The sequence below is a fragment of the Phascolarctos cinereus genome, unplaced genomic scaffold (genome assembly GCF_003287225.1).
Source record: "Phascolarctos cinereus isolate Bilbo 61053 unplaced genomic scaffold, phaCin_HiC Scaffold_3;HRSCAF=262, whole genome shotgun sequence".
Taxonomy (NCBI): domain Eukaryota; kingdom Metazoa; phylum Chordata; class Mammalia; order Diprotodontia; family Phascolarctidae; genus Phascolarctos; species Phascolarctos cinereus.
The window spans coordinates 190,641,953-190,666,458 of NW_027555736.1; the positions used below are offsets into that span (position 1 = coordinate 190,641,953).

At 40.2% G+C, this 24,506-nt stretch overlaps 1 protein-coding gene across 9 annotated transcripts in view; it reads left to right on the top strand.

Moving 5' to 3' along the window:
• SQOR (sulfide quinone oxidoreductase) overlaps window positions 1-24,506 on the top strand; it is a 71,648-nt gene that overhangs the window by 28,119 nt on the left and 19,023 nt on the right. For 4 of the 9 annotated variants that reach the window (XM_021009286.2, XM_021009285.2, XM_021009283.2 and 1 more), the window contains exon 2: window positions 18,893-19,143. In XM_021009286.2, the coding sequence (XP_020864945.1) occupies window positions 18,910-19,143 (234 nt within the window). In that variant the 5' untranslated portion in view covers window positions 18,893-18,909. The other 5 variants (XM_078151392.1, XM_078151391.1, XM_021009282.2 and 2 more) reach the window with 4 other exon arrangements.

Genomic DNA, 24,506 nt, shown 5'->3' on the forward strand with positions numbered 1-24,506 from the left:
CTGATTCATTTTTTTGGAGGCTTTGGATGTAGGAGCTTTGACTTTGTTGTCTTCTTCTGGTTATATATTTTGATCTTCTTTGTCACCAAAGTAAGATAATATAGCCTGACTTTTTTTGCCCTGTTTGCTCATGATCCTGGCCAATTACTTGAGTTTTAAACTCTTTGTTAAGGTAAGGGTCTGCTTCCAATGTGGAGAATGTACTGTCCCAAGCTTTCGGGATTTATATAGGTGTTTTCAGAGATACTTGTAGGGACCTGTAAATTTTCAGTTCTTTCAAGGTGGTATGATAAGGGGCAAGGTGTTTACTCTTTTCCTGGCCTGAGCTCTGGTCTTTGAGTGACCGGCCACAAGTAGTCTTTTCTCTCTTGGAACTGTGAGGAGGGTTTCCTCTTCGCCTCCACTACAAGCTCCACCACACCAGTGCTCCTCCTCACCCTGGCACCACCGCCCAGAACTGTGACCCAGATCCAAGCATGGGCAAAGCAAGAGATTCCTGCCTCAGCACTGGCAAAGAGATCCCTGCAATCCCTCTCTGATCAGCCACTGGATTCCCCCTCAGTCTGTGTGCCAGAAGCTCGGGAAGCAGCTGCCCACCCCAGGGCCACGCTCTTGGGGGATGGATCTGAGACCCCACCTTCCTCTCTCAGCACCGCAGAAACAGACTTTTCCCACTGACCTTCTAAGTTGTCTTTGGCTTTCGTGGATTGAGGAATCTGGAAACTGCCACAGCTGCCCACGATTCAGTCCTCTGAGGCCTGTTCCAGGTTTGCTGCGGCCTACGTGCCCACGCTGTGCTGTGCTCCTCTCCCAGCCTGGCAAGATATGCCTTTCTAATCAATCATCCAGGTTGTCTTGGGCTGGAAATTTGTTTCCCTCTGTCTTTTTGTGGGTTAAACTGCCTTAGAATTTGTTTAGAGCCATTTTTTATAGGTATTTGGAGGGGTTTGGGGGAGAGCTCAAGCAAGTTGCTGCTTTCACTCCGCAGTCTTGGCTCTGCCCCCAACCTGTGAAGCTGTAGCACCTGTAGTGGTCACACTTGGGTACACTGTCTTGGGTGATGAGCTAAACCAGATTGAGGGTAACCAATGGGTCAGAAACCCATTGGTGAGTTAGGGGGTGTCCCCCAAGCATGTGAAGATTTCCCCCAGTGGAATGGGCAGATGAGAACAATTTGTTCCAATGGCCATGAAGACAACTGAAGCAGGTGCTGTGGAATGTTTAGCTTGGTTAGACAGGGAAGATGCCAACGTCATCCACTGCTTCCCTGACTTTTGTCCTGCCACTGGACTTGGATGACTGTGGAAGAGAGAGCGAGGTTTGATTTTGTGCAAGTCTGTCTCACTTAAATCCAATTCATGGGCAAGTCAAGACACCATGCCATGATGTCATTGGTCCTTTTCAAAAAAAAAAAAGACAAACTACATTATTATAGATGAGGGAATAAAAGCAAAGAAATCAAATGATCCCAAGGCCCCAAATAGTAGTGAGAAATAGAGCCAAGATCTTAGGCCTGATCACCTCCCTTGTCTTTTTTTTTTTTCTTTTGGTGAGGCAGTTGGGGTTAAGTGACTTGCCCAGGGTCACACAGCTAGTAAGTGTCAAGTGTCTGAGGTCAGATTTGAACCCAGGTCCTCCTGACTCGAGCTCTCTATCCACTGTGCCACCTAGCTGCCCCCCTTGTATTTTTTCACGACCACATTTAAGGTTTAAAAAAAAAGACCTCAATATTGAGGTCTTAATATATACTGGACTAGCCCTCCCCTTTCTGGCTCTGAGCAGCTGCAGCTAACAAGAGATTTAAGAAAGCAAGACTTAGGACTGGGATGGAATCTGCCCTTTAGCATTATGTTTTGTATGTACTGGACAGCTAGGTGGCACAATGGATAGATTGCCTACCTTGTAGTCAGGAAGACCTGGGTTCAAATCTACCCTCAAACACTTCCTAGCAGTGTGACTCTGGGCAAGTCACTTAACCTTATTTGCCTCAGTTTCCTCATCTATCAAATGAGCTGGAGAAGGAAATGACAAACCACTACAGTATCTCTGCCAAGAAAACCCCAAATGGGGTCAGCAAACAGTTGGATACAACTGAAACGACTGGACAGCAGCAACAACTTGTACGTGCTATGTACAGTAGGCGCTCACTAAATAGATGTTGATTAATTAGCTCTTTAAATAGCAGGAAGGGGGCAGCCAGGTGGCACAGTGGACAGAACACTGGGTCCCAGAGTCAGGAGGACCTGAGTTAAAAATATCCAAAGAAGCTTACTAGATGTGTGACCCTGGGCAAGTCCCTTAACCCCATTCGCCTCCAAAAACAAACAAAAAATAAAAGGAAGGTTGGCCAGTCTGCCATGTATGATTAGGAGGAAAAAACTGTACTCTTCCCCTTTTCCCCAGTTTTTGTATAGAAAAATTCAGGTTAGCCTACTGCTGGGTCAATTTAGGGGTAGGATAGGGAATGGGCATGTGATTTCATTAACATAGGGAACTCCCAGGCGAGGAAACTCTCTCTACCAATGCAAGTCAGCACGTATTTTGCAACTTAGGGTCTCTTTGAGAGTAACTTATATCTCTGAGATATCGCATGACTTTTGCCCCTGGTTCACAGACACCATGTGCTAGTGGTAGGACTTGAACACAGGTCTTCTTGGTTTAAAGGCTAGCCCTTTATCCAACATGTGACAAGCCTCTCTGGGTTGACTTGTTCCCCATAATGTGTAATAATAAAATAGTAGCATGTGTTATAACATGCAAAGTATGTGGATTTTATAACTACATTTAGATTATATTTTTCTATGTATTTATTGTCTCCTCCATTAGAATGTAAGCCTACTGGGGTAGCTAGGTGGCACAGTGGATAGAGCACCGGCCCTGAAGTCAGGAGGAGCTGAGTTCAAATCTGGCCTCAGACCAAACACTTGACACTTTCTAGCTGTGTGACCCTGGGCAAGTCACTTAACCCCAATTGCCTAAAAGCAAAGAGAGAGAGAGAGAGAGAGAGAGAGAGAGAGAGAGAGAGAGAGAGAGAGAGAGAGAGAGAGAATGTAAGCCTACTGCAAGTAGGGATTGTTTCATTCTTTGTCCTTGTATCCTACCACAATGCCTAAAATATAGTTTGTTGTTGTTTAGTCATTTTTTAGTCATGGCCGACTCTTCGGGGTTCTGTTGGCAAAGATACTGAACTGGCTTGCCATTTCCTTCTCCAGCTCATTTTACAGATGAGGAAACTGAGGCAAGCAGAATTAAATGACTTGCCTAGGGTCACACAGCTAGGAAATATCCGAGGGCAGATTTGAACTCGGGTCTTCCTGATTCCAGGCCTGGTGCTCTATCCACTGTGCCACCTAGCTGCCCCTGGTATATAGTAGGTACTTAATAAATATTTGCTGATTGATTGAATGTCTATACTAATTAATTTTTCCAGCATTTTTGAAAGTCTAGCAATATGTGCCTCTTTCCTCCCCAACCTTAATTAATGGAAAGGTAATATATGATTTTTCTGGGTGAAGGTGATAGATATCTAGAGTTGATGTAGAGCAGAAGGTCTAGAGGACAATAACAAAACAGAAGTTCGGACCCTCTGCATTTAATATGTTCCCTATCTTCTGATTAAGAATTTTATTCCAAAAATTTTACTCAAATTAATAAACATAGTGAAAGAACTGACTTGAGTCAGAAGCCCTGAGTTCAAATTCTGATTCTGCCATTTATTACTATTGTGACTTTGGGCAAATACTTAACTCCTTGGCCTCAGTTGCCTCATCTGTAAAAATGAGAGCATTGGACTAGATGACCTTTAAGGTCCCTTCTAGCTCTGTATCTGCGATCCTATGATCTCATGATCAACATGCAATATTAAGCAATTATTAGATGTAGAATATTGTCTTAGTTGCTGATGGAGTCACAGACTTAAGTAAAAAATGGTTTCTATTGAGGTTATACTTCATTAAACTATATTGAGATTCTACTATAGCTATGTTTTAAGACTATGAACCTTCTAGCTGATAAGTATACATAATTACAGTATTATGTTAATACTTCCACATTTCAGTAAATTTCTGTGATCTTCTCAATGTGGGGCCTCCCTCCAGAAATATAGATCTTGTCTCATCTACTCCTTATCCTGTGAGATTCTTGTCTGGATCTTCCCATTAATCTTCCATCAATGATCCACCCAACATCCTGGAGAGCTTTAACATTCCATAGGTACCAGTTCTGTTCTTGGGTCATCCTTCTTCTATTCTCGTTCTCCCTACATGATTAGCCCACCATCTTTTGTATACATTTGAATACATTAACTGGATGATATCTTTACTTCTTAAAAGCCCTGGAAATACAGTACACTCTACTTATGTTCACCATGGATCTCTCCATTGCTTTTTTGTGTCAACTGATAATCTGATTTTTTGTACACACACGCATCCATCTATACATTTATTTAGCTATAGGTGAGTGTGTATACACAAATGTATGTCTATATAAGAGAGTATATCTATGTGTGTGTGTATATATACGTACATGTATGTGTATATGTATATATGTACATGTACACATATATAATATACACATACATACACATATACCTTCCATCTCTTTTCTCTTTCAAGCTTCTCTCCAGTCATGGTAGGAAATAAAAACATTTCCTGAATCTCTTCCACACATTCACTCATAGATATTCATAGATCAAAAAAAGTAAAAAAACCTCACATAGTCTGTCCCAGGCTCCATAGGCAAAGAGGCTTACCGCCCCCCCCAAAGACAGAAATCTTTTTCAACAGCTGCTTTCTAGTTACCAGTTTAGACTGCCTTTTCCACAATGTTTTATTTGGCTTTTGAGATATAGTACTGGCATCTATAGTTTTTGTGATAAAGCCTTGTGAAACAGCTAGGACAATTCTATTAAGCCTAAAACTGCCTTTTTATCACTCCTTTCCATTGTTCCAAGTTGTGCCCTTTGGGACAAAACAATCTAATCGTCTTTCAAATGACAATCTTTCCAGTACTTGAAGATAGCCATTGTGTGCTCCTTGAGTCTTCTTTCTGGGCAAAACATCCTCAGTTCCTTCAACCAATTCTGATAGGACCTACATTTGAAGAATTTCATCATTCTGTTACTCTCCTCTAGGCATCGTACATTTTGTCAATGTCCTTCCTAAAATTTGGTACTTAGAGCTGAGCACAATACACTAGATATGGTTCGAGCATGGCAGAGTGCAGAGTACAGAGGCAGGGTGATCACCTCTTTATTCCTGGAAGCTGCTATCTCTCCAAAGGCATTTGAAAATGCATTCCCTTTTCTTGCCTTTCGTATCACACTGTTGGTTTCTATTTAGTTTGCAGTCTCGCTCTCTGTTGGGCAGCTCAGTGGCACAGTGGATAGAGTGCTGGTCTGCAACAGGGAGGACTTGAGTTCAAATTTGACTTCAGATACTTACTAGCAGTGTGACCCTGGGCAAGTCACTTAACCCTGTTTGCCTCAGTTCCTCATCTGTAAAATGAGCTGGAGAAGGAAATGGCAAACCACGTCAGTATCTTTACCATGTAAATCCCAAATGGGGTCACGGAGAGTTGGACTCAACTGAAATGACTCAACAACCAGATCTTTTTCAAACTGCTATTTTAGCATGACTCTTCTGTATTTTTACTTGTGACCTGGATTTCTTGGACCCAAGCCAAGTATAAGACTTAACATTTATCTCTATTATGTTTCACTTATTGCAATTAGTCCAGTTTTTTTTTGGAATCTAATAAGATCTTTTAAATATACTAACATTCTTAGATAGCTAGCTTTCTTAGCTTTGTGTCATTTGCAAATATGATGAATATGCCATTTATGCCTTTATCAAAGTCATTGATAAAAACATTACATAAAGCCAAAGTCCAAGCCTAGATCTCTGGAGTGTTCTACTGGAGCTCTCTGGCCAAACTGGGACAATTAATACTGGGAACCATTAATGATGATTCAGATTCTTAGAGTTCAACCAGTATATAATTTGCATATTTATTCTGTTCTCTAATTCCTTTCTCTTCATTCATTCCATGGGAATAACATGAGGTCCATTATCAAATACTTTGCTAAAATATAGGTAAACTATAGCTATAACATTTTCCTGATCTACTAGTTAAGTAACCTTGTTATAAGAGAAAATAAGGTTAGACTGGCATGACCTGTTCTCCATGAAGTCATGCTGGCTCTTTGTGTTTACTGCTTTCCTTTCTTGATGTTCACTAACCCTGTCTTTAATAATATGTTCCTGAAAAATGAAGACAAACTCCTTTTTCCTCTAGTTTACAAATTCCTTTCCCCTTTCCCCTTCTTGTTCCCTTCCCTCTCCTTCCACTTCTTCCTCTTTCTCTTTTCTTCCTCCCTCCCTTCTTTTTCAAATTCTTTCCTTTCTCCCTCTTTCTCTCCTTCCTTCCTTCCTTCCTTCCTTCCTTCCTCCTTCCCTCCTCCCTCTCCTCCCTTCCTCTCCCTCCCTCCCTCCCTTCCTCCTTCTTCCTTCCTTCTTCCTTCCCTTCCTTCCTTCCTTCTTCCTTCTTCCTTCCTTCCTTCCTTCCTTCCTTCCTTCTTCTTCTTCTTCCTTCCTTCCTTCCTTCCTTCCTTCCTTCCTTCCTTCCTTCCTTCCTTCCGTCCTGCCATTTCCTATTCTCCGTGATCTTTCAGATAACTCTGACAATGGTTCAGCAATGGCATCTGTCAGTTAACACAGTACCTGAAGATGTAGCCCATCTGGCCCAGGTGACTTGAATTTAACAAGAGCAGCTGAGTACCTCCTTATTCTCCTTATTTACCTTGGGTATCAACTCCCTATTGTCTAAAGGTCATTCTCCCTGACAGAGAAACAGAAGCAAAATATGAATCAAACAGCTTTGCTGTTCCTGTCATCAGTTATTACAGTGCCCTTCTTATGCAGCACTCCTATCCCTTCTTTGATCATCCTCTTTCTCTAAATATCACTTTTAAAGTCCTTTTTAATTGTCCTTCGCTCTCCTCGTCAGCCTCAGCTCATTCTGAGGTTCAACAACCTTGGGTCTAATTTGACAGGATCATGTCACACTTTTGTATTCATCCTCCACGCTGAGCTCCAGTCTTGCTCCCCCAACTTCCCATTAGATGTTTCAAACTGCCTCAAACTCAGCATGTCCAAAACAGTACTCCCCCAAATCCACTCTTCTGAATTTACCTATTTTGTAAAAGGCACCACCCTTCAGCCACCCATGTAATCTTTAAATTATCTTTGCTCCCCTTCCCCTCATCTCTAATCAATTGCCAAGTTTTATCCTTTAAAATTTTTTTTTTAATCTCTACAACATCTCTTGCCTTCTCTTTACACATACAGATATCATGGTAGTTCAGGCCCTCATCACCTCTCATTTGCACAATTGCAATAGCCTTCTACTTGATCTCCCTTTTTCAAGCGTCTCTTCTACTCTATTGTTCCATAGCTTGCAAATTCCTAAAGCTTTGTCATTCCTCTGCTTAACTTTCCCCAGTGGCTCCCTCTTACTGCTAAGATCAAACAAAAACTTCTATGCTGGGCATTCATAGCCCTTCACAACCCAACTCTGGCCTGCCTTTCCAGCCTTATTATACATTTCTTCCCTTCATGTACTCTTTGATCCAGTCAAACTGGCTTTCTTACTACTGTTTCTTATACACAACATTGAATCTCCCTTCTTCTTGTTCTCACAATCCCTCCCTCCCTCCCTCCCCTCTTTGCCTCTTAGGATTCCTAGTTTCTTTCCAAACTCAGATCAAGCACATGAGGCCATGTGTGATCACCTTAGCTGTGGGTACTTCCTCCCCCTCCAATTCATCCCACCCATAGTCCCTTATTTTTTATATACTTATATGCATACATGTTGTCTTTCCTTATAGAATATAAGCTCATTGAGGATAAGAACAATTTCATTTTTATCTTTATATTCCTAGCACCTGGCATAATACCTGGTACATAGTAGGCACTTAATAAATTCTTGCTTACGAATTGGTTGTTAACTTCTTCTCTCTTCTGTATTCTGTACATGGCTTTTAGATATTTTGTTTGTTTGTTACATTTTCTGTGTATCCACATTGGTCTCTTTAGACAGCATCCTCTTACTTTCCGTTGGTACTGTTTCCCTTTGTCTCTTCGGAATTTCATTCTTGACTTTCTTAGGATCATAGAATCATAGATTTAAAGCTGGAAGGGACCTTAGAGGCAATTGAGTCCAGTCCTCTCATTTTGCAGATACAGAACTGAGGCCAAGAGAACTTAAATGACTTGCCCAACTTCATGGAGCTACTAAATGTCTAAGGTGGGATTTAACCCAAGTTTCTCTGATTTCAAGTCTAGTACTCAATTTACTATGCTTAGCCTATCAATATCCCTGAGTTGACTTAATTTAGGAGTTAAAGTATCTTCCACTAGGAAAATGAAGGATTGTGTCTTCTCAATGTATTGTTAAATGACAAATAAAATACTATTAATGTTTAGTGTGTGTTCAGTGAATGTTATTGGATTTTTTTTGTGCAATTAGATTCAATTAGATAAAATCATGTCATTTGTTGTTGTTTTTTCATGTTCAACACTTCATGATCCCATTTGAGGTTTTCTTGGCAAAGATACTGGAGTGATTTGCCATTTCCTTCTTCAGTTCATTTTACAGATATGGAAACTGAGGCAAACAGAGGTTAAGTGACTTACTCAGGGTCTCAAAGCTAGGAAGTGTCTGAACTTAAATTTGAACTCAAGTCTTCCTGATTCCAGGCCATGTGCTCTATCCACTGTGCCACCTAACTGCCCACATTAAGGGCCTTCAAATAAATTCACACATGTTAAAATCTTGCATCGTGTTGGATACTGTAGCACGTTCTTGGCCACCATCATGGTGTTATTACAGTAGCATTCCAATAGATTTTTGAGGTTCAACCACCTTTGAAACATCCTTCTTCATCGGTCATGCAGGATTAGAATTTTCAGTAAAACAGATCCAAGTGATGGAGGCTAAAGATTTATGAATGAGGTAGTGAATATAAAGCGCTTTGTCAAAGCAAAATACTGACTAAATATGAGTCACAGCAGAATACAATTGTAATACAATAGTAATTAGTAAGAGCCCTGAAACCTAGGATTCACTTTTGGCAAAATGTAACAGGTGAGTTTGTATATGGCAAAAAGCTCTGGATTTGGGGTATATGGGCCCCAATTTGAATCCCAGCTCCTCAATTTATAATCTGTGCTGTCATGAGTAAGTCACTTGTCTTTTCTTGGCCTCAGTGTCTCAATCTGTAAAATCAGGGCATTGGCACCTTCTGACAGAGAAGTGATAGACTCAAGCTTCAGGATAAGACACTCTATTTTCTGATGGTCAGCTTGGGATTTTGTTTTGCTTGACTATGCATATGTATTTTAAGGGTTTTATTTTATTTTTCAATGGGAGTTGGAAAGGTATGATAGGAATAGGGGAACAGAAAAAATGGAAAGAAAAAGAGGGTCACTGAAACATTTAAATGCCCAAGAGAGAATAGAAGGAAGGTTAGAAAGAAGACAGACAAGCAAGATTGTTTTGAAAGTTGCATGTTGAGGGGCAGCTAGGTGGCACAGTGGATAGAGCACTGGCCCTAGGGTCAGGAGGACGTAAGTTTGAATCCAGCCTCAGACACTTCCTAGTGTGACCCTGGGCAAGTCACTTAACCCCAATTGCCTCCAAAAAAAGTTACATGTTAAATTTATTATATAGTTACAAAGAAAAGAGCATTGTACATTAGAGATTGTACACTGCTTTTTCTGTTCTATTTATGTAGGAACACTCATTTTACTTGCTGTTTGTCAAGTTCAGAATGAAAAAAATAAAAATTGAAAAAATAAGGGATCTGTACTACAATGATTTCTGACATTCCTTCCACCTTTAAATGAAGTAATTTAATGATTTGTCTTTGTTGCTACTGTGGTTTAGTTGTTTCAGTTGTGTCTGACTTTCTGTGACCCCATTTGGGGCTTTTTGGGCAAAGATACTTTAATGGTTTGCCATTTCCTCCTCCAGCTCATTTTACAGATGAGAAAACCAAGGCAAACAGGGTTAGTGACTTGTCCAGGGTCATACAGCTAGTAAGTGTCTGAGGTCTGATTTGAATTCAAGTCTTCCCGACTCCAGGCCTACCACTTTTATCCACTGTGCCGTCTAGATGTACATTATTGTCATTTGACTCTCCAAATTTTGTTTTCCCCTCTATTTGCTAGGGTATGAAAAGCCCTCATATTTACTCCTGACTTGACCTATCAAAACATGCTTTATGGGAAGAATTTGAAAGTCATCTACCCTAAAATTTAAATTGAAAACATCTTAAAGTATTGTTGTTGAGTCATTACAGTTGTGTTCAACTCTTCATGGCTCTATCTGGAGTTTTCTTGGCAGAGGTACTAGAGTGGTTTGCCATTTCCTTCTCCAGATCATTTTACAGATGAGGAAACTGAGGCAAAAAGGGTTAAGTGATTGGTCCAGGGTCACACAGCTGGGAAGTGTTTGAAGCCAGATTTGAACTGAGTGAGATGACTTCCTAGTTCCAAGCCCAGTGTTCTATCCACTGTGCCTCTTGTAATTCCCTCCCAAAGATACATGCTGCATGAGATATTGCAGCAAAACCTTAAACTGAATTAGTGACGCTCTACCTGTGGAATTTCAGGTATCAATTACGCAATCATGGATCATAGATTTATAGCTAGAAGATATCTTAGAGGTCATCTAGTCCAGCTTCTCTTATTTTACTTAGGAAGAAACTGAGGCATAGGGAACTTAAATGATTTGCCCCAAGTCACACAAGTAGTAAGTTGCAAGGCTGGGATCTGAACCCAAATCCCTGACTCTTAATCTCACACACTTCCCATTGTATGAAGAGAAATGTTTTTTGGGGCCAAGGGGACCTTTCTAGAGCCCTTGAAATTGTATTATGTCTGCTCTTTTGGTCCTGCTTTCTTTTTAAAACCAAAACTTTGTAGTTTATCTTCAGACTACAAGACTATGGAAAAGAAAAGTTCTTGTCAAGGATATAAAAACCTAGTAACTGTGATCTTGGACAAGTCACTTAACCTTCTGGGCCTCAGTTTCCTCATTTGTCAAATGAGAGGGTTGGAGTAGATGGTTTTTGAGGTCCCTTTTAGCTCTAAATCTGTGATCTTATGAGCCTAAAACTATAAAGTGGGATCAAAGTAATTAACTGCTGATATGTGAGAAGCTTTTGATTTTTCCTTTGTTTATGTTTTCTTATTTGTTTTGAATGCACATGTCAAAATACTAATAGCTGTCATTTATATTGTGCTTTAAGGTTTGTGAAGTGCTTTACATATTTGACCTTCACAACAACCCAGTGAGGTAGGTGCCATAATTATCATCATTTTACAAATGACAAAGGGGCAGCTAGGTGGCACAGTGGATAGAGCACCAGCCCTGAAGTCAGGAGGACCTGAGTTCAAATTTGGCCTCAGACCAAACACTTGACACTTACTAGCTGTGTGACCCTGGGCAAGTCACTTAACCCCAATTGCCTAAAAGCAAAAAAACCCAACAAAAAACCAAATGACAGAACCCGGGTAGAGACAGGTTAGGTGACTTGTCCAGGGTCACACAGCTAGTAAGTATATGGGGCAGGATTAGACCTTGTGTTTTCATGTATAGTATAGTATAGTATAGTATTTTATCCACTGTCACCTAGGTGCCTCAATTAGTGAATGAAACTGAAGAGCATATCTGTATTTGTGCTCTCAAGATAAAAACAATCCATGAATCTGTGAAAGGTTTGTATTGTAGAATTGTACAATTGTGTTGTAGAAAGAACTCTGAGGGGCAGCTAGGTGGCACAGTGGATAGAGTACCAGCCCTGGAGTCAGGACGACCGGAGTTCAAATCTGACCTCAGACACATGATACTTGCTGGCTGAGTGATCCTGGGCAAGTTACTTAACCCTGATTGCCTCACCAAAAAAACAAAACAAAAAACCCTCTGCATTGAGAATCGGAAGACTTAGCTTCAAATCCTGACTGTAATTTAATACATTTATAATCTTGAGCATGTTACCTTGTTTCTCTGGTCTAAGGCAGGGGTGGGAAACCTACAACCTTGAGGCCACATGTGGCCCTCTAGGTCCTCAAGTGCAGCCCTTTGACTGAATCCATACTTCATTTGACAAATGAGGAAACTGAGGCCCAGAAGGTTAAGTGACTTGTCCAAGATCACAGTTACTAGGTTTTTATATCCTTAACAAGAACTTTTCTTTTCCGTAGTCTTGTAGTCTGAAGATAAACTACAAAGTTTTGGTTTTTTTAAAAAAAAAGCAGGACCAAAAGAGCAGACATAATACAATTTCAAGGGCTCTAGAAAGGTCTCCTTGGCCCCCCAAAACATTTTGTTTTCTGGTTCTAACCCAGAGGGCCACATGTGACTTTGAGGCTGCAGGTTTCCCTGAACCCCCTGGAAGGTTTCCTTATGTGTAAAATGAGGGGGCTGAATTAGATGGTCACTAAGATTCTTTGCAGCCCTAAATTTATAATCCTATCCTGTTTCTTGCTAAGAAAATCCCACATGGGGTCACAAAAAGTCGGAGGTGACTGAAAAACAACTAAACAACGAGCAGCAATTGAAAGTAGCTCTGGCTGATTCTAGCACTGGCTTGTTTGGTGGCCTGTTTAAATGTAGCCAGAGAAGGACTCTGTCTCTCTGTTCATTCCCTTGGATGAAGGCCAGTGAGGTGTCTTTGCCAACTCAGTCTGAGTACGTATGATGTCATGTGATGGGGGTATTAGGAAGCATTTTAAAGGAAGAGATTGAAATAACTCCTTGGCACAAAAGCTGGGTCTTCTGGAACAGTGAAGCATTAGAAAAGTCATGTTAAGTGCCTGAAACTAACAGGAATTGATGTAAGTAGGAGTTTCTTATGTATTCTAATCCTATCTTTTAGAAAAGCAACAAGTCATTTACTATTTTCCTATTTGGACTGCAGATGAAAAAAAATTATTTGAGTGCTTGATTTTGAGGAAAATAACTGCTTTTCTGCATTTGAGGATATAGAAATTAAAGAATTTTTATCTTATTTAAAATCAAAACTATTTTGCACTTAATATAAAATAGAGCATATAGCTTTTATTAAATGATTGATATACATTAAAAAATTACATTTCATAGAAATAACAATGACTGTAGGCTCAGAGTAAGTATTATGAGGGTGCAAAAGTGGGATGGATTTTTGGGGAGGGCAGTAGATTCTCACTCGCCAGAGAGAAGTGAAGGTTGGATGCCCACTTGCTGGATATGCTTACAGGCAATTCTTGTTCAGTTAAGAGTTGGAAGAGGTGACCTCTGATATCCCTTTTAACTCCCGTATTTTGTGAATTTAAGCCTTTTAAAAAAAAATCTAGATGTGTGATTTCATTCACATAGGAAACTTCCAGGGTAGGAAGGTCCTCTGCTGATGCTGATCAATACCTGGGTCCTAACTTTTCATCTTATCTTATTGCCTATGGCATTGAGAAATTAAGTGACTTTTTTTATGGCCACATGTATAGACTACACAGAGGCTATACATATGATGTATACATACATAAATATGTATGTGTGTATATAGTGTGAGAGAGAAAAAGAAAGAGAGAGAGAGAGAGAGAGAGAGAGAGAGAGAGAGAGAGAGAGAGAGACACAGAGACAGAGACAGAGACAGAGAGGCAGGGGATTGTAGAGAGAGACAAAGATAGAGACAGAAGGAGAAATGGGTGTGCTGGTAAATGTTTGACAACTGGCTTTAGGTGAAAAGTATAGACAAGACATAACCTGGGGGCAGCTAGGTGGCACCGTGGCTCGGGAACTGGCCCTGAAGTCAGGAGGACCTGAGTTCAAATCCAGCCTCGGATGCTTTCTAGCTGTGTGACCTTGGGCAAGTCACTTAACTCTGCCTCCAAAAAAAGTTTAATCTGCATTATTAACATTTTCTCTATTGCTTTCTTAAGTCTAGACAATGAACAAAATAATAAGTCAAGCTCTGATTTGTAGCATTTACTGATTTGTGAGGTATAAATGCTCACACTGAAAATCTTAACAATGGGCTCCTATGTGCTGGCTCCAGGAGATTTCTGTTAACATGGGTCAAAGGCAGGACTTGAACCCAGTCCTTCATTCGTCCAACACTGGCCTTCTATCTACCGTGCCAACTGCTATGTGTCTCTACAAACAATGATGACAGAAATATCAGCACTGAAAACTACTTTGTGTTTTTCACCTCAAAAGAACTCAGGAATAAATGAGAAATGTGAAGAAGAAGCACTAGGAATCAGTTTGTTTACACCCTAATAGATAGGTCTGCCATACACATTCATAGGTAGATGAGAGAGCTGGCAAAATTAGGGGTTCAGGGCACTTCTCAGCGCTATTCAGTCATTCATTATTATTGATACCTTTTGTTTTTATACCATGTTAATTTCTTTTTTGAACATTTTTATTTCATTAAATATTTCCTAATTACATGTAAATTTTTGACATTCATTTAAATATTTTATTCCCCCAATTGCATGTTAAAACAATTTTTAAACATTTTTTAAAGTTTTGAGTTCCAAATTCTACCCCTCCCTTCCTCTCTCACCTCCCCACACTCTTAGTGGTGAGCAATCAGATATAAGTTATACATGTTTAACATTCATTTTTAAAAATTTTGAGTTCCAAATTTTTCCCCTCTTTCTTGTCCCTCCCCCACCTCTTGAGGAGGCAAGCAATATAATATTGATTATACATGTGAAGTCACGCGAAATGTGTTTTCATATTATGCATGTTGCAAAAGAAAACATACCCACAAAAACAAGAAAAATAAAGAAAGTTAAAAAAAAGTATGCTTCAATCTGCACTTCAGAGGTCATCAGTTCTCTATCTGGATGTGAATAGTATTTTATATCATAGGTTCTTCAAAATTGTCTTGATCAGAGTAGCCAAATCTTTGACAGTCAATTACTTTACAATATTGCTGTTACTGTGTACAATACTTTCTTGGTTCTGCTCACTTCACTTTGTATAAGTTCATATAAATCTTCCCAGCTTTTCCTGAAAAATCCTGCTCATCATTTCTTATGGAATAATGGTATTCCATCACAATTATATACCACAACTTGTTCAGCCATTCCCCAACTGATGGCCATCCCCTCAATTCACAATTTTTTGCCACCACAAAAAGAGCTGCTATCAACATTTTTGTACAACCACATTCATTTCTAAATAACTCTCCTGTACCAGGGTGAGCATTCCTTTGTAGAAAAGATTAAAAGAGAGGAAAAAAAGTTCCTGTAGCTAAAAAAAAAAGCCAGCTAACACATTGATTGTATCTGACAGGATATGCACATTTTCATACCCATAATGCCCCATCTTTTCAAATTAGGGATTGAGGTGCTTTTTTTGTAACCATTCTCTTGGGTGGGGTTGTAATTATATTTACTGTGTTCATTTTTAATTGTTCTTTCCATTTGTACTCTTATAATCATTGGACATTATTTTCTTAGGGAATTTATTGGTACATTTCTTATCGTGTCTGTACTGACCCCAAGACAGAAATTGATATTTTGTGAGGTTGGGGTTCATGAGTATCTTTGTGCCTCTGGCTATCAGTCTTGGCCAATGTCAGGAATGCATCTTGATTCTAATGTTAGGTATTAAATTTTTTTCATTATTATTATTAAGTGCTGTTAGTCTGCCTTGTTGCTTCTAGTAATTTGTGGGGAGAGTTTTGCATAATTGAGCTACTAATGACTTTGAATTATGGTCCCTGCTTGTATGGCTTGGATGTTCTAGTTGCTAGGAGGAGTTCATAATCTTGATTTGCAGTAGCTGTCAGAAGTTATTTGAAACTTGGAACAATTCTCCCATAAATCATTTGTTTCTTTAAAAACTTGTTTATTTTTTAAAAGCCGGTTGGCAATATCTCAGGATAACTTGGTCTTGAGAAGTTTCATGTCTCTACCCACCTATTAACCCATACTGCTAAGTGCTGAAATGAGGCAGGGACCAGGGCTTCTTAGCTAAATCAGAGAAGTCTATGGTTATCTGCTGCAGCTGCTCCCTCAAACAGAAAATCACAGAAGGTCAGAGCCAGAAGCTATCGTAGAGAGCATTTAGTCCAATCCTCCCATTTTACAGATGAGGAAACTGAGGCCCAGGGAGGGCCTTAAGTCTACACAGATTTGGTTATCTGGGGACTTTTCTTCTATACTTAGTTAATTTTTATTCACAGTTTCCATTCCTCAGGGTTAAAATCAGGGTCCAGGATTGGAGAAAAATGGTTTGCCTTAACCCACAAAGTAGAGATTGTTGCAGTCATCCTACCCCTTGGAAGATTTAAGTTAATTCGACAAACATTTATTAAGCTCCTACTATTGTTTTGAGGTACTGTGCTAGTTGCTGGGGATATAAAGACCAATGGTATGATTAGGGTAGGAAGGGACCTTAGAAGTCACCTAGTCCACTGTTGTCTCTTCCTCCCCCCTCCTCCCCCAGCCCCTTAGAGAGGAAACTCAGGCCCAGGGAAGTCAAGTGATTTGTTTTAGATGTAGTTAGCTGGTACGTGGATAGATTGTTGGGCCTGGAGTCAGGAAGACCTGAGTTCAAATCTAGTCTTAGACACCCACCAGCTGTGTGATGCTGGGCAAATCACTTAACTTCTGCTTGCCTCAGTTTCCTCATCTGTAAAATGGAGATGATAATAATAACATTTACCTCTCAGGGTTGTTGTGAAGATCATGTGTGACAATATTTGTAAATCCCTTAGTAGAGTTGCCTGTCACATAGTAGATTCTTTATAAATGCTTATTCTCTTCTCTTCCCCCTAGTCCCAGGACACAGAAAAATAACAAGCAGCAGATCTTGGATTTGAACTCAGGACCTGAGACCCTAAATATATCACATTACTCTATCAAACAACTCTCTATTTAGTTACCTTCAAGGAGCTAATATTCTAATGGGAGGATATAATTTAGCAGATAAATAAATGCAAACTCACTTCAAGAAGAAGATATTAAGGATTAGGGGAAATCAGGAAAGGCTGTTTTTGGAGGCAAACAGGGTTAAGTGACTTGCCCAGGGTCACACAGCTAGTAAGTGTCCGAAGCCAGATTTGAACTCAGGAATATGAGTCTTCCTGATTCCAGGCCTGGCACTCCATCCATTGTGCCACCTAGCTGCCCCAACTCTAGTAGTATTGATCTAGCAGTGGCCTGGTTAAAGCTGTATTTTAGGAATTTTGGCTTGGTAGCTGTGTGGAGGATGGAGTAGAAGAGGGGAGACTGTAACAAGAGAGACGAGTTGGGAGATTTTTGCAATACGCCAAGGGAAAGGGCCTGTATTAGGTGGTGAATGTATCAGTAGAGAGAAGGGGATGGGTCCAAGAATTTTGGAGGCAAAATTGACAAGCCTTGGCAAGTGTTTGGGTATGGAAGTTGAATGAGTCAGGGCCTATTCTTGTATTTGTAGAGGTGGAATATGAAATAGTGTATATGCTGTCAGTCAGAGTCAATGTGTTAGTTGATTTTGCTGAACTTTTTTCTTTTCTTTTTTAATCTTTGCTGAAAAGGAAAACTCACTTGTAAGAGAGGCATATATTTGGAAATGAATGTGGTGTAAAATGGGGCAGCTAAGTGGCACAGTGGATAAAATGCTGGGCCTGAAGTCAAGAAGACTCATCTTCTGGTCTTAGACATTTACTAGCTGTGTGAACCTGGGCAAGTCACTTCACCCTGTTTGCCTCAGTTTCCTCATCTGTAAAATGAGCTGGAGAAGGAAGTAGCAAACCACTCTGGTATCTTCACCAAGAAAACCCCCGATGGGGTTGGGCAAGACTGAAACAATTCGACAATACAGTACACTTTGGGAGGTGCTCTTAATGTAGAAATTGTCTCCTGAGCTAGTTACAGTAAAATACTTTTCTTTAGATTGTTGACTTTGTACATAAAATACATTTTTACAATCCCAGGTCTAGATCAGTTTTATTGGCATTTTAACTGAAATTGCTCAAGGTGTGGATGGCCACTTGTCAGTCTGCATCCGGTGATTTGATTAGCTCACACTTCCTCACACAAGTTGAATTGGCTACAAGTTGGAATAAAGGCTTTTTTAAGGCAGGGAAGGGCTGGGGCTGAGTCACTGACTACTTACTGTAAAGTCGGATTGTGAAAGTTTGATTCCTGGGAGGTCAACTTTTGACCCATTGTTACTTCTGGTTTACATTTATTCAACTCTCACTGGGTCCAAGGTAGTCTGAGAGAAGAAACTCTCTATGGTTTCTGTAAGGGCTTTCACCGATGGGATTAAAAGGGAAGGATGGATAACAGCTGAGTATAGCCGCAGATAAGCTTAGCAGCAGCAGTCCAATGGAGGTGAGGGTGGCGGTGGTTTAGAAGTGACAGGAAGGGGACCTGGAAGCAGAGGAAGGAGAGAATTTGTCTAAAGAACAGTAGGAAGTTTTAGTAGGGGTACAGAGATACAGCATTTATCAAACACTTACTGGTCTCGTTGCTTCGTGGCAAAGTCTTAAAGGTAGCTAGGTGGTATAGTGGGTAGAGAGTTGGGCCTTGAGTTAGGAAGACCTGAGTTCAAATCTGTCCTTGGACACTTACTATGTGAACCTGGGCAAGTCACTTAACTTCTGTCTACTTCATTTCCTCATCTGTAAAATATTTTTTGTGGGGATAATAATAGCAGCTACCTCAGAGGGTAGGACCAAATCAGATAATATTTGTAAAGCAATTTGTAAACTTATCTATTGTGATTATGACTATTAAGTTCCCAGCTTAGCATCTGTCACTTTTGTGTATTATTTAAGGAAAATATTATATATGGGAATTACTTATTATTTATAATGACGTCTTTCCCCTCTTTCTTCACCTCACAGATTGACCAGGACCAAGGATGACTTCCCTGGTCATGGTGGTATCCTGCCCCACAACTAGGCTTCTTTCTTCTTTCCTCCAGCGGGGAACTCAGCAGGCTAGCAAGTTTCAACTGCACACAGGAACCCCCTCTGCTGCCAAGGACTACTATGAATTCCTGGTCCTGGGTGGGGGAAGTGGTGGGATCACCATGAGCTCCCGAATAAAGAGGAAAGTAGGGGCTGAAAATATAGCCATCGTTGAACCTAGTGAGGTAAGTTGGAATTAGAATCCTAGGGGTGTGTGTGTGTGTGTGTGTGTGTGTGTGTGTGTGTGTGTGGAGTGTGGTAACGTAGAGCAATGGTTTCTAAACCTTTTTGTTCTTGAACCCCATTGGTAAAAACATTTTTGAGCACGTATTCCCAATATGTATTTATCTACTTAATTATCAAAAGAGATTACATATGTAAAACCCTTTGCAAACCTTAAAGTGCTACATAAATGCTAGATTTTATTTATAAATCATAGACACGTGTGTATATTAATAATTGTGCATTTTATAAAATGTATGTGAAATAAACATTTAAAAAAATGTGAGAAAGATGAAATAGTACTGATCAGTAGCGGACCACTGGAGTTTCTTGACTTCATGGTCAGACATGAGCTTTAGGAAAATCATTTTGGCTAGAATGAGAGGGATAGATTGGAGTCGGGAGAGACTTGAGACAGGGGGATGCATAGAAAAGATATCGTGACAGCACAGGGAAGAGATGATGAGGGCTACAGCTAGAGCAGGCTGTGGTTGTAGTAAGAAGGAAGCAGTTGTGAAATATGTGGGGACTGAAGTGGTAAGATCTGGAAGCTAGGTGGATAATAATAGCTAATATTTACAAAGCACTTAAATATGTGCCTGTCATGGTGCTAAACACTTTACAAATATTATTTCACTTGATCTTCAAAAAAATTTGGGAGATAGGCGTATTATTATCATTCACATTTTACAGATGGGGAAACTGAGGCAAAAAGAGGTTAAGTGATTTGCCCAAGGTCATATAGCTAGTAAGTGTCTGAGGCCAGATTTGAACTCAGGTCTTCCTAATTCCAGGCCTCGTGTTTGATCCATTGCAATAACTAGCTGCTTATGTGTGTGAGTGAGGAGTCAAAAAAAAAATTTTTTTTTTGGCTAGGCAATGGTGCAACTGAGGGAAAAAGAGGTTAAGTGACTTGCCCAGGGTCACACAACTAGTAAGTGTCAAGTATCTGAGGCTGGACTTTAACTCAGGTCCTCCTGACTCCTGGGCGGGTGCTCTATCCACTGTACCGCCTAGCTACCCCCAAGGAGTCAAAGTTTACACTGACATTGTGAGTCTGAGTAACTGGAAGGACAGTGGTACCCTCAACAGAAACAGGGAAATTGGAAAGATGGTGATTTTGGGAGGGAAAGAAAATGTAATGAGATCTGTATTCAAAACATCCATGTTGTTGTTTAGTCATTTTTCAGTTATATCTGACTCTTTGTGACCCCTTTTGGGGTTTTCCTGACCTTTCCTTCTCCAACTCATTTTACAGATGAGGGAACTGAGGCAAACAGGATCAAGTGACTTGTCCAGCGTCACACAGCTAGTAAGTGTCTGAGGCTGGATTTGAACTCAGGAAGATGAGTCTTCCTGACTCCAGGCCTAGCACTCTGTGCACTATGGCGCCACCTAGCTGCCCCCCAACCTATTTATGCCTGAACCTGAGTGTCTCTGACTCCAGGCCCAGTACTCTATCCACTGCCCTACCTAGCTGCCTCTGGTAGTTCTGCAAAGACATCCTTAAGAAGTATGGGAAAGAGCAGAGAACAGAAGGCTGCCTAATAATCTTTATAATGAGGAGGATGAGCCTGATGCTCCTTTACAGTTCTAGATCCATGATCCTACGGGGAATCATACAGAAAAGTTTAGACTGGAGTGGAGACCCTGCGACTTTGAAGCCACATGCGGCCTCGAGGCTGCAGGTTCTCTCCCTTGGGTTAGATGAATGTAGCAGTGGTTTTCTTGATTCAAGGGAGAGAGACACTACTGACTCATACTCCCATGTAACTTAAGAAAATTCGTCTTGATATCCAGCAGTTAAGTAGCGTAATCAATAAAAATACTGGACTTAGAATGCTGACTCAGGTGCTTACTATATGTGTGACCTTGGGAAAACCTCTTAACCTCTCTCAGCCTTAGGTAGAGTACTAGGCTTGAAGTCAGGAAGACTCATCTTCATGATTTCTAATCTGGCCTCAGATACTTAATAGCTGTACAATCCTGGGCAAATCACTTAACCCTGTTTGCCTCAGTTTTGTCATCTGTAAAATGAACTGGAGAAGGAAATGGCAAACCACTCCTGCATCTTTGCCAAGAAAACCCCAGATGGGGTCATGAAGAGTCGGACACAACTGAAATGACTGAACAACAATAAAATGGGGATACTAATAGCACCTACTCATAGGGTTGTGGCGAGAATTAAGTGAGATAATTTATAAAGAGCTTTGCAATCTTTAAAGTGCTATGTCAGTGGCAGGTATTATTATTATTCTTACATAAAAACAAAGGTCACGGAGAAGCTTGTGACATAGCCACCTCGGTCTCATTTGTTCTGATTCTGGGATATGCCACGGTCCAAGGGAGAGCCAACCAGCAGCTGGACAGCTCCTTCGCTTCTCCACCTTGTTTCCGAGAGCCTACCTCCCAGATTGTTGTAAGGATCAAAGAAGAGAATATTTTTCAAGCATTTAGAACAATATCTGGCACATAGCTGGTGCTTAAGAAATGCTTATTTCCTTCCTTCCTTTCCCATCTCCTGCTACAGGTCTAGCAAACAGGGCTCCACCTGGGGTGCTGGAATTTTTGTGACCTCTGACAGTATTTAAAAGTTCTTCAGCAATGTAGAAAGGACTGAATTTAGCCCCTAAATTTATTTAGCAGAAATAATGAGTGAAAATAGGAACTGCGGATGGCATACTCTCTTTTCTAGCTGCTGTACCCCAGGTGAATTCTGCCTTGCCTCAGATCTCCAACTTCCTGTGGCAGTGACTTCCCCAGAAGTGACTTTTGTAGAATCCCGGGCTCTCCTCCTCCGTGCTCTCCCAACCCCCATGTGATTTGAGGGCAGCATCTCTTGTTGTTTTCCTTGTTTCAATTTTATACCACCTGCCCTAGGCACAAAAATTGCTAGATTAGGCTCTGGGTCCATCCCATTTACACCAGCATAAGATTACTCAGACTTTTTTTTTTTAATTAAAAAATTCTGAACTTAAAACACTAAATAAAAAGAGAACTTCCATTATATACATGCATGCACACACACATATATATATATATGTATTTATATATCTATATACATATGTATATGTGCACGTATTAGAACAGAATGAACCTGAGAATTCAGAAACTTTTAAAGAGATATACCAAAATAGGGTTAAGAATCCTGTGTGCCTATGAGCATGTCAATCAGAAATAAATCACGATAATGTGGACCTAGATTGATATGATTTTTTGGTGGCTAGGTATTGAATATAGGGATAATTTTGGCTTTTTTTTTTTAAAAAGCAACTCTTTCCTCGATCTGGGGAAAAGCATATGACCAGATTGCCTCAAATGGGTTTGAGAGAGTTGGGTATAGTTTTAGTAAAGAAGATGGAGTAATAATAATAATAACAACAGCAGCAATAGCAACAACAACAATAATAGCGTTTCCATGGTGCCGTAAGATTTACGAGTACTTTATGCACATAATCTCATTACTAACCAATAACATTTATACAGCATTTTAAGGCTTACAAAGCACTTACATGGATTATCTCATTTCATCCTCTCATCAACCCTGTGAAATAGGTGAGGAAAATGATGTTGAGAGACGTAATTGACTTCCCCAGGGTCATATAGCTAAGCAGGCATCTGAGGCAGGTTTTGAATTCAGGTCTGCTTGGCTCTATTTTCAGAGCTTAGTCCACTACATTTTGTTGCCACAAAGAGAAAAGGAATGAAATAAAGAAATTTGATAAATATTAGAAGGTAAGATCAAATAGAAATATTGATGCATGTTAAGAATTTCTAAGAATTTTAGTGAAATGTTCCCAATCAAACTTTTTTAGGTGTTCTGGGTGCAAAATGTTTTATTTCTGAATAATAGTAGGAACTATGTGAAGCAAACTATTTGGAAGATTAGGGGAGATGATAAGAGGGGTGAATTGAAGACAAGAACAAAATTTCCGGCTCTTATCTCTGTCGTTGACTGGAGAGAGCAGGTGAGGTGGCTAGGAAATAAATATTCCTTGTCAGGATATTTTCCTGAAATCAAATTGTGCTAGTTAGGATTCACTGGTTGGTAAATACTTGTGACCTGATAAGAACAAGTGAGAAGTTTTCTCATATTTTCCTGTAAGTATGTTTTCATTTTTTTTCCTTTCAAAGTGAATGACAATAGAACGTCTATGTCTGAAGTATTGTAGGTCTCCTTTTTGACCTTCACTCCATAACGAGACCAGAAATTTGGGTGACGCAGGGCCACCATAAACTGGAGAGAGCAAGGAGACTCCAGAGACTAGCTTTGATAGTTGGCTATGAAGCATCAGGGAATCTTTAAGGAACTTTTAAAACTGTAAACTATATGAGCCAGGACTGTGGTTTTTATCAAAGTTCATATTTTTCTTGGAACAATGTTCTGCATAGAGTAGGTATTTGATGTTTGAATCACAGTCTTTGGGGCTCAGAATAGCCGGAAGCCACTCCCTTCTGATGCTTGGCTCTTGGCCAGCCTCCCATTTCTTGGTTCTCTTTGCTCATGCCCATATGCCTATTGCCGGTGCCTGAACTATTGTTCGTGCAAAGCTGAGCTTGAAACGAGAAACCTATTGCTTCCCATAAATGCAGGCAGCAGATTCAGCAATTTCACAGCCACTGCTTCTGTCTACTTCTAGCCACAATGATATTAGGAAATAATTACAAAATGTACCTTAGGGACTACTGGCTCACAAATTTCTTGATATTAGGAAGAGTGGGGAACTTTTCAACAATTTTTTATTGTCAGGAGCTAAGCAACTAAACCTTTGGAATAGTTTTGGGGTCTATGAGGATGTCCTGGGATGTTTATTAGCATTAAAGAGACTCCACGAGATTCATAGCTACCCCATGGCATTAATTATGGTCCTTGGCTGGTTCTGAGACCAGCCAGAATCCTGATTTGGACTATATCTCTTAGGATCTTTTCCTCCTTTCTTAGAGTACTTTTCTTATAACAACGCTGTATAAAAGGTAGTCTGAATATCCCCTGGTGGTGTGATGGGTAGTATATAGAAAGACCTTGTCTTGAAGCCACGAAGACCTGAATTCTTGGAACCTTTTTGAAACGAGTGACTTTAACTCTCTAAGCCTCAGTTTCCTCATCTGTAAAATGTAAAGGTTGGACTAGACGCCTTTTATGTCTCTTCCAATTCTAAATCCTATGAATGGATTGCAATTCCCAAAGTGCACATTAAACTGGGTTGTTTCATCCTTTATCTGGATACCTGACAGTTTTCCAGATCAGTTTGTATTCAGAGTAGCTGCCCCTAGAGTAGTTGCCTTTCCAACTTATCCATTCAGGGATTTTAGGCTGATAGGCAAT